General features: G+C 52.3%; 1 protein-coding gene and 1 long non-coding RNA gene across 3 annotated transcripts; one reads left to right on the top strand and one right to left on the bottom strand.

Moving 5' to 3' along the window:
- The first annotated feature begins 6 nt into the window (after window positions 1-6).
- On the top strand, window positions 7-4710 carry LOC112484216. 2 transcript variants are annotated; one of them, XR_003047938.1, is made up of 2 exons: window positions 7-2878; window positions 3415-4710. It is a non-coding gene; the product is annotated as an uncharacterized LOC112484216 (long non-coding RNA). The 2 variants fall into 2 exon arrangements; XR_003047937.1 differs by having other exon boundaries at window positions 3463-4710.
- A 1267-nt stretch (window positions 4711-5977) lies between these two features.
- ATF4 (activating transcription factor 4) lies at window positions 5978-8044 on the bottom strand. Its single transcript, XM_006917400.3, has 3 exons — window positions 7856-8044; window positions 6979-7296; window positions 5978-6881 (listed from the first exon to the last, which is right to left on the bottom strand). Exons 2-3 carry the CDS (start codon window positions 7202-7204, stop codon window positions 6052-6054), a joined length of 1056 nt encoding a protein of 351 aa, XP_006917462.1. The 5' UTR covers window positions 7205-7296; window positions 7856-8044; the 3' UTR covers window positions 5978-6051.
- Window positions 8045-10725: the final 2681 nt, after the last annotated feature.

Below are 10725 nucleotides of genomic sequence, written 5' to 3' on the forward strand. Positions count from 1 at the left end.
AATACTTTGGCAGCTAAGGCTCCCAGGAAGCGCAGTGGGAGAGGCCAAGCCTCCTCCTCTGACCACACAACCTCTACTGGCCCCTGGGACTCTGCCATGCACAGGAAGGGGCGGTGTGCAGCCTGACTCATGGAAGCCCTGGAGTTGAAAGAGGGGGGTGGGGGAAGGGGGGCCGGAACAGAGCTGGTGAGCCGGAAGCCCTGGGGAGGATTTACACTCAGACTGGAGCTGAAATGTGCAGGCTTGGAGGGGCTTCTACCTGCCAAAAAGGAACATTTTTTACTTTTGTTTACTTTGGCCCAAGTAGGGCCGCTGGGCTGTTTGCTGTAGAGAGACCGGTTCCTGGGCGTTGGGGATCACACCTTTGGGAGTAGGACTGCTGGTGGCCTTCGGGGTTCTAATAAATTTGGGCCCAAGGGCTGTTTGCCACTGATCTGACTCCCAGGAGTCTCATCTCCTCAGCCACTGAGGGGCCTTCCCTGCCTTCCCCATCTCCCAGTGTGGTTCTTAAGAGTCCAGGTCAGAAGTCGGCCAGGCCGGCCCCAGTGTAGGTGGCCATCCGCAGAGAAGTTGACCCAGCATCTGCTGACAGAGCCAGAGGGGCCCTCCTCCCCGAGGGTGGCAGCCTCAGCTGAGAAGGTAGCCCCTTGAGGCAAAAATCACCAAGGAAACTGACTCCGGGGTCTGGGCAGAGGGGCTGCTGCCAGTCCTTCGCCCAGGTCCTATGCTCTTGTGAGCAGCCTTCAGAGGGTGTCTGTGTGTCAAAGCCAGCTCTTTTTTCTCTTAATTCTATCACATGAGTTGGGGAACTACTGGTGTGAAACAGAAAGTGACCTGAAGAAACGGTTTCACACTCGGGTCTGTGCCCAAGCAGAAAGGCAGCGCTGGGGGCTGGGGTTCAGCCCTTTCCAGCCAGCACAGTGCCAGGCACAGGTACCTTGTGTTGACTAGATTGATCTTCACTGTCAAGGAGACAAGTCCTATAAACCCAGGAGCCCCTTCTTGGAGGGGTTGGAGGCCTCCTGGAGAAGTGTGCCCTGGACACCTTCAGGCAGCTCTTGTCTCTTCCAGCCCACCCCTCCTCCCCCCACCCTTCACCTCAAGGGCTCCTTAGGTCGTGGCATTGTCTGACAGAGGACTTAGGAAGGGTCCCTTTAGCTGGGGCAGCTAGGGAGTGACAGTCTGCCAGTACCCGGTTCCTGCAGGAGGAGAGGGTTCCACATGCCCACCCACTGCCCTGGGAGTTCTGTTCCTGGTGTTAATTAACCAACTTTCCGTTCTGAATGGAGGCAGCAGTGGCTACAGAACTGCCTGAGACAGAGCTGGAGCAGGTCCCTTCTACAGTGGGCCTCCGTGTGAGCGGTAGGAAGCAGACCATCCAGGTTAAGGCTTCTTCAGGTGGGCTTGCTCCAAAGAAAGGAGAGGCGGATATTCTGCCTCAAATCCTCCACACCCCTCCTTCCCGCTGAACCTCAGTGACCCTGGTGGGGAGAGAACAAACCCGGATATCCTTGGAAACTCCTTCCCTTCATCTTAAGCAGCTTAGCAAGAAGCTGGCTCAGCTGCTCAGAGCCAGGAGTTTGCTTCTTGGATAAACAAACTGACCAGCCACTGAGCTCCAGGGCCCCTTTCTAACAAGGACCTACGTGTTACCTAATCGCAGGTTCCTATTCTCTCCCAGGTGTAGAATGACAGCTGACTCCTGTGGGAAGATGAGCAAGGTTTCTGCTACTCTACTTGTGGGTTTTCCAGTGAGTCTTCCATTACATTTATGCCACATAGCACCAGCAGGGTGCATGTCTGTGCCCCCTTTGCATGACTAACATTAGTGTTCTGAGATTCTGGTCCGGTAGGTCGGGGTGGGAATCAGGAATCTGAATCCTAACAGTCCCCCTGGACAATTCTGGTGTCTGTGGTGAGAAGGCGGTGGGGACCCTGGAGGAGGAAGGATAGGATGTCTGTCATGCAGCAGGGAGACCCGGACCTGGTGACTGAAGGTCTGGAAAAGGAATAAACAGAGCCCAAATGAGAAGACACTGCATTGCCACATTCATTCCCAGGCTAAAAAGACCCAGGAGTAGGTGGGCCTGTCTCTGTTGAGACATTGTGATGGATAACAAGCATCTGGAAGCATTTGTGTCTCAGGTGGTTTGGGGCAGCTGACAGGTTTGGGGGTGGGCTGTTTGAGCCATCCACACTCACTTGTCCTCTGACTAGAAGGGTTGAACAAGCGACGAGGCAGGAGAAGGGCAGGACTGCCATGTGGAACCTCACTGGGACCCAGCTACAGGCCAGGCCAAACCTGAGCTCATATTGAGATGAGGCTTGAGTTCCTGCAGGAGTTGGGCAGGCCCCCACCAGGTGACTTCTAGCAGAGTTGGGGCAAGGGAGGCCTCTTGGAGAAGTGGGTGGGACTGTGGCACGCAAAACATGCCCATTCATCTCCACCCCTGAGTCTTTGCCTAGGCTGGCCTTTTTGGGGTACTCCCCCCATTCTCTCTATCCACAACTTCAACCATCTGAAGCCCAGCTCAGGCACCCTACCCCTTCCTCCCCACCCCCCACCATGAATCTCTGCTCCCTCCACTGAGGCCACCCAGCCTTAGACAGCCCTGACTCCTGGAGCTGTCACCTACTTGGTGCGGTCATCCACCTGCCACCACCCCCCCCAACATACACAAACTGGGCTGTGAGCTCCCCGCCCCTGCTCCTTGGTGCCTGGAGCAGGGATGCTGGCACTAAGGTACCACTGCAGGGGCTTTCTATCTCCAGATGGAGCTGCTCATGGTCTCCAGACTCTGTCCTCTGCCTCCTCACCATCCCTACCTGCATGTCTAAGAGGCGCCAAGACCAAGCCACCCTCTGCCAGCATCAACGAGTAAGACAAACCCCCCACCCCACCCCTAGTTTTCCTCATCTTAGGAAATGGAAATCATTTTTCCACCTGCTCAGGCATCATCTTTGTCTCCTCTCTCGTACCCACCTGAGCCTGACTTACCTGACCTTCAGAATATACGCAGGCAGAGACCAGCTCCTCTCACCACTACCTGTACTGACCCCAGCCTGGTCCTCTCTCCTGGACAACTGTGGAGGCCCCTGCCCACCTACCATTCACAGGCTGCCAGAGGGACCCTCTTTATATAGAAACCCTGCTCTGGGGGGTGGTCCCGAAGTCATACAGAAGATACTCAAGTCCTATCAAGGCTTCGAGGCCTATACCCCACCCACTATCCTCACCCCTACCTCAATAGCCCCTTCCGGGTGGGCTGATTCCTGCTTCCTGCCAGCTGTGCCTCCCAAGAGGGCCTCCCTAAATGCCCCTTGAGCAAATCCTCACACCTCAGCACCCCACATGCCTGTTCCCACTGCCATCTCACATCAGATTTTTTTGTTATTTCCTGTCTCCTTTGCCAGGATAAAGGCAAAGATTTTATCTTATTTTCCTCATCACTGACTCCCCAGGACCCAGAACAGTGCCTGGCATCCAGTGGGTGCTCACGAGTAGCTGTAGAGAAGCACAAAGGCCGTTCCTGACCTCCAAGACCTGCAACCTGGACAAAACTGGCATGAAATGCCAAGAGCTTAGCAGCTCCAGCCTCTGAGCTCAGACAGCAGAGGGCGTGGCACTGAAATACCAACACCCCATGCGCTAAGCATGGCCTGTCTGTCCAGGGCACTGTCATTGCCTGAACCAACTGCTCCTGGGCCAGCATCCAGCCCCAGGCTTGCATCAGTAAAAAGGGTAGAATCAAGATCTTCTTCACAGCTCCTAATGAGAATTATGAACTAATAACTGGAAAGCACTCAAAGCTGTTCCTCAGAACCCTCAGCAAATAACTGTAATTATTGTCAAGCACTTCTGTAGGTCCTGGAAATGTGAACATGAACAAGATAGCAAGATCTCTGCCATCAAAGAGCTTATATTGCAGTCGGGGGATGGAAAATAGAAAATAATCATGTATACAAATAAGTTCGACTAGAAGAAATGGTATGAAAAAAATAAAGCGCAGGGCCTGGGATGAATTAAGGGTCATCTTGGAAGGCTTCTGCAGTGACATCAGAGATCTGCATGAAGGGGGAGGCCAGTGTGGGGAAAATCTCACAGGCAGAACAGCAAGTGCGAAGGCTCTGAGGCAGGAATGAGCTTGGCAGAAAGCCGCAGAAAGCTGGTGGCTGGAGCACGGGAAGAGCGCAGGGTGGAGAGTAAGGCCCAGATGTGGTCCGTAGTCTGAACGTTAACAGCTCGGCTGCAATCTTTGCTGCACAATCCCCTCCCTGCCTTACGGGTCTAGGGAGGCCTTAGCTGCTGGGGCCTGGGAAGGTAATGCAGCCCAACATCCTGGCTTCAGGCCCCCAGGCTTGCACTGCCCTTTCCAGAGCCCCAGAGAAGGCGTTTCACACCCGCCAAGTGGAGTGGGCAAGTCTTCAAGGACCACCCACACTGGCACTGCATGACTCTTGTGGCCTTCATCAAGGTGGCTGGGTCACTTCCAGGGATGCTGTCATCTCTCAACTGTGTCCTCCTGCACCCCGCCCCTGGGGCTTAGGCAGCTGCTTCCTTGGACAAAGCAGAAGGCACTGTTGGGGGTGGATGGGGGAAGCAGCATTTCTAATTGTAGATTATTTCCTATCTTGAAAAGAATCTATAGTCACCAAATGAAGTGAAGCACAGAGCAAGGATTAAAGATGGCAGCTGTGCTCAGGAAGGGATTTTGGTGGTCGCTGCACATTACTAAACCTCTCCAAGCCTGAATCTTTGTCTTTGTAAGATGGGGATGAACTTTATAAAGCAGTTTTCGTAACACATGTAGCTAATTACTTTTTTTAAACCACTAAATCCCCCATGAATTTAGCTGGTTGCAGTTAAGCTTAGGTGACGTGATCAGGGTAAGCGGAGTGTTTTAATACCTGGATGCGGGGCATCCCTGCTGGGTAAGATGTGGAGGTCCATAGCCTTGTGGGGAATTCCACTTAGGCAAAACCTTGAAGATCAAGTCCAAGGCCCATGTGTGCCACCCACCCACTCCCTCTAGTGCCTTGGACATTGCCACCTGGGTCATCACAGGTTCTTTCCAACAGTGGGCTGGCTTTCACATCACTATGCTAGGGATTGGGAAGCCAAGTCAGGGAAATGTGGGCTCCAAAGTGCAGGCCCAGGCCTTCACAGGACACCCAAACTCAGAGGGGGCGGGGGCGAGAAATAGGTGAGCAGACTCTGGAGGCACACCCCTGGGTTCCCAGGGCCTCTGCCACTCTGCTCCAGATCTTGTGTACCAATTTCCTGTGACTGAAGATCAATCATCCATGGCACCTGCCTCATTGTGTTGTCACCCTCATGCCACACTCCAAGTCATCTACATTACTTTTCAAGTGTGAAACTTAGACTGGTTCTTGAGAACTACTCTCAAAGGACTCATGAAAAGGACCTGCCCAGGTTGGGCCCCAAACCAAAAGGAAATGTCTACCCTTATCCTTCGAGACAACCGAAGTGGCTTCCCAGTGCGGTTTCTTCTTGACATCTCCTACATGGACAGGGAAGCCTGGCTAGTAGCCAGCCTTAGGGCCCAGCTCAGGCCAGGAACTTAGGAAACTCCCCAGGACTTCTCCCCAGCTTAGGGGTGTATCCTAGCAAAAACCAGAGCTGTTTTTCTGAGGCCTCTACAGAACACTGAAGGCTGACATGAAATCTAATCACCTGTGTACCCAGCCCAAGGGCTATGTGGTCTTATCTGGGAACAGATGTTGGCACAAGGTTAGATCAACAGGTGGAACCCAGGCTGAATTCCCCAGCCTTGACCTTACCTGTTAAGATGTAGCCAGGAAAACCACCCAGGAACTCAACCTCTCTGGCCCAGGATCCTATGTTGAGCCACCAGTGATGCTGACCAAAACACAGGTCGCACTGGGGTCAATTAAGAATCCAATTCCAAAGGTTGCCCAAGTTGCTTACCTAAGAAACCAGAGTTTGCACAAGTACTTTCACTACAAAATAATTTATTACAACACAGCTTTAATGGCAAGCCTCCTATGTACAAGCACAGACTACCCTAACTAGGGGGCCCTTTTCCTCCCCTTTGCCTTACGGACCTCTTCTATCAAATCTTTCAGATACTGGATCTCCTTGGCCAAGGAATCTGCCTTCTCTTTCAGAGCCTCGTTCTTCTTTTCTAGCTCCTTACACTCACCAGTGAGAGCCTCCTGCTCTGCCCTCTTCTTCTGGCGGTATCTAGTGGCTGCTGTCTTGTTCTGCTCCATTTTTTTCAGCTTCTTATCCAATTTCTCGCCCTTTCCTTTAGCTACCATCTTCTCTCCAGGAGGGTCATAGGGTTTGGGGCGGGCAGAGCCACAGAGGGTAGCTGGAGACAGAAGGCTCCTATTTGGAGAGGCCCTGGAGATAGAGGGGCTTTGCTGGGGAGAGCCCGGATAGGACTCAGGGCTCATACAGATACCACTGTCGTTATCTGAAGTGGCATCCTCCTCCTTTATGCACTGAGGGACCACAGTAACGTAAGCAGTGGAGTCTGACTTCCTATCTCCTTCAGAGATGTCAACTTCACTGCCTAACTCTAAACTAAAGGAATGATCTGGAGTGGAAGACAAGACCCCTGGACAAAGGGGAAGAGATTGCAGGAAGGTGAAGGGGGCAACCTGGTCGGTTTTTGGTAAATTTTCTGAGAGATGGCCAATTTGGTTTGCTGTCTGGGGGGGCTCCTTATTAGTCTCCTGGACTACGGGGTCAAAGAGATCACAAGTCTCATCCAACGTGGCCAAAAGCTCATCGGGCATGGTTTCCAGATCGTCTAAACTTAACAGAGAATCAAAATCAAACTCCTTGAGATCCATTTTCTCCACCATCCAATCTGTCCCGGTGAAGGCATCCTCTGCAAGAGTCAAAAGGAACGAAACAAATTCAGCCAGATGCACGAGGTAGCAAACCCTTATCACCAGACCCCACCAGCAGATGAAAGACCCACTCACCCTTGCCGCTGTCTGAGGCACTGACCAACCCCTCCACAGCCAGCCATTCGGAGGAGCCAGCCTTAGCCTTGTCGCCGGAGAATCCATGAGGTTTGAAGTGCTTGGCCACCTCCAGGTAGTCGTCTAAGAGACCTAGGCTTTCTTCAGCCCCCAAACCCGACTGGTCGAAGGGGGACATCAAGTCCCCCACCAACACCTCGCTGTTCAGGAAGCTCATCTCGGTCATGTTGCCGGGCTTTGCTGGAATCGAAGAATGCGCTTAATTCTAAGGTGTGTTTGTCGACTACAGCAACGCTGCTGCTGGATGCCGTGAAAAGCCTGAGTAGGAATGAGAAACCACGTCCCATTAGCGATCAGAAGCTCTGAAAATTTCATCTTTTTATTCCTGAGACACGATGGCCAATCTGAAACTCTACTTGGTGACCGAGAATCGGAAACACGTGGCCCCAGAGCTTTGTGTCGACCTTCTCTGCTCCCTGGTCAGGCGGAACAAAATGGACGCCCTTGGAGCTCAGCCGTTCCTCAGCCGGCCACAAGAGGAAGATGCCATATCCTCACGCCCAAATACGGCCGTGGCCGCCCTGCCCCCGCCCGCCAGTGACTCACACCGCGCCCGCCACCACCCAGCCCCGCCGCCATCTTGGCTCCTGCCACGTTTCGCGCGGCGCAGGCAAGACCCTGGCAGCTTCCGAGAGCTTCTTCCTCTGGCGCCAGACCGCGCTCTCCAGACCCAAGAGGGCTTGCTATTCGGGGACACCCAAACAGGGGCCACGCGTCCTGGCGCTCGTAAAACCGCTTCCCTCTCCGTGACACCGCCCAGCCGCAGGCCGCGCCCAGGCAGGGGCGCACGACCAAAGCTGCCCTGCCGGGTACTTACGCCATGGCTTAAGCCGCTGAGGGGTGCCGCTGCAGAGCCTGGTGCTGCTGCCGCCGCTGCAAAGGCCAATGCTGCCGCTGGCACTGCTGCCTCTAATACGCCATGGTGGCAGCGGACCTGCGGAAGCGGAGGAGGGAGCGGGCGCACTGCCAAAAAGGACTACATCTGCGGCTGGGAGGAAGAGAAATGGCCGCAATGCACAGGCCGCAGATGCTTTATAGGTTTCGCCCCTGGCCGCATCACAGAGCAAATCCTTCCGCCGCGGTCACGTCACCTGCACGTCCCACCCACTTGTTTTCATCTGTCCGACACCCTACCGTTCCCAACCAATGACTTTTTCCAGAGCGTAGCTCTGAACAGAAAATGAGTTACTTTCGAGGCCTCAAGAAAGGAAAGACGCACTACTTTACAAAACTTCTAAGATCAAATAGTCACTCTTCCTCCTGCCGCTGGGAAGCGCGGAGGGATACACCAGACACGCCTCGTTTCCGGCGTTAGCTGAGGGGCGGGGAGAGAAGTCTTTCATCCAAGGGTGGTTTTTACTATGAAGTCCCAGGCCGGCTGGTTATCGCGCGAGATGCCGACAGAGAGCGCGCATCAAGCTGATTGGTCAGGTATGGTGAGTCATTTATATTTCGAGTTTTTATTGGTTCAGGCACCAAGGTGGGTGAGCTTCTCGGGAAGCTAGCCCAGGGTCCGCGCGGGAAGGGGTGGGACGGCCTGCGGAGGTCTGCGCACTCTTCTTGCGCGTGGCTTTCTACAGTGGCTTCCGCAGTTCGGCCGGTAGCTGGCCATGACAGTATCTAACCTGGTGCATCCCAAACAGTGGCGTCAGGCCCCAGCCCCTGTGGTCGCTTCCTGCTGCCCTCAGTGAAGCTCCGAACTAGTGACCAGGTTGAAGCCCGAAGGTAAAACAAAAGGAAATGTCATTTCGTATGCGATTTCACCACATGCAAGCCCTTCAACAGCTGAAAGGGGAGGCTGAGGACCTCAGACGGAAGATCACTTGATCCATGCCCACATATCATCAAAGGCAGCTCAGAGTCCTTACTTTGAACTCTAAAGTTGAGCAGGGAAGATGCATATATCATATGGCCCAACCTGTTATATTTTTACATAGCTATTCTGCATAAATGTTTGCTAGTCTATTTAAAGTATGCGGTCTATCACAGGGGAACTTCTTTTAGTTTATGGAAATTCCTCTAACAAAGAGGTTTTATTCAACTGGGATGTCTCACTTTAGGGTAGTTTCAACGAACTCCCAATTCTGTAACTCCCAGGCACAATCACTTCCCAGCAAGTCCCCCTAATGGCCCTGTGAAGAAGAGAACCCACGCTCACCCGCGGAGGTAGTCTGGGTCAGGGCCAGCAACTTGCTCTCTACTGGGGAGCCGTCAAGAGTGCTGAGAGAGGTCTCTCTCCGCCGTCCTCCAATCCCCTCCAGTCAGGCCCTGTCGGGACAAACCTTGAGTTTCTGCCTCCATTCATTTCACTGGGCCATACAAATATATTTCTATGAGAGCTGTGATGTCAAAACATTTGGGAAGCACTGTCCTAGATAACTACAGATCATTCATTGACTTCATCTAGCTCAACAATTTCTTTACAATTGTAAGCTTAGGACTAAAGGAATGAGACTTCTTGCCCAAAGCCACATAGCTCCCAGTGAAGGCAGTATTAGAAGACATATTTTAGGGGCAAACCCAAAAGAATCCTGGTTCTTCCATTTATCAGCTGAGACATTTTGGTTAAGTGACTTTTCCTCACTGAGCCTGTTTTCTCATCTGTAAAATGATGACTATACTCGTTAGAATGAAGGAAAATTGTTATGTGTAACAAACTGAGCGAAGTACCTAGAACCTAAGTTCTCAATAAATGATCACCGTTAGAACTCAGATCTTCTGACTCTGACCTCCCCATACCCCACCTCCCAATCTCCATTACATCATCCTACTACCTCAGTGGCCTCCTATTATTTACTGACACAAAACCGACAACTATAAATAACTGGTATGTGCAAAGCATACTGGATGCTGGGCTAAGTGTGGCTTTTCTTTCCCCTTGGGGAATCCCGAGTGTCAGGATATACATGAGTTGTCTAGTCTTTCAGTGCAAAGGCAGTAAGACTCCCTGAGCCACCACGCTAGTCTTCCAAAGGCTTAATTAAGGACCCACGGGGCATGTCCTCCTTTTGCTGTATGGAGAGACTTATCAGTGCCTCCTGAGGGATGACCATGCAGATAGTCAAGAATTAAAGAAAGTAACACTGCCCCAGTTTTGACACTGCAGAAGTCATGGAAGAATGACTGCAGTGGAAGCTTGTCCCATCCATTCTATTATGGAGACCCAGACCAAGTATTTCAAAGGTTCTAGCTAAAATCAAGAACCAGTATCACTATGTAGGAAAATGTTTCACACCACACACGAAAAGTCAGAGCTGTTGGAAAGACTTTTATTTTCTCCTTCCCATGCTGTGGAAGGACATCATGTTCTCCAACTTTATTTCCTCCCTCAAGGAGAAAAAGGACAGCAGTTCTCTGGGTCTCACGGTTAAGCTGGCTTCTATATGGCGCTAACCAAGACAGGACAAAGACTGGTGACTGATTCCCAATCTACCAGCCAAACATATCAACTGCTACTGAAGGGCAGGCAAGTGACTGGAAGGCAAGTTGTGCACTTGGCCTCAGGGACCAAGAATTTAAAGACTACAAGGTGATTCAAAGGAAAGGTAAACAACACACTGTATGCGGTTAACCCCAGAAGCCACATCTCTGGTATTTTGGCCACTTAGAATCAGCAGTGTCTAAAAGGGCTGCAGCCTCACAGCTCTAGTCCTAAGCGTCTCTTACCATTCTCCTTGGCCTTGAGCT

Source organism: Pteropus alecto, unplaced genomic scaffold, assembly GCF_000325575.1.
Source record: "Pteropus alecto unplaced genomic scaffold, ASM32557v1 scaffold157, whole genome shotgun sequence".
Classification (NCBI taxonomy): domain Eukaryota; kingdom Metazoa; phylum Chordata; class Mammalia; order Chiroptera; family Pteropodidae; genus Pteropus; species Pteropus alecto.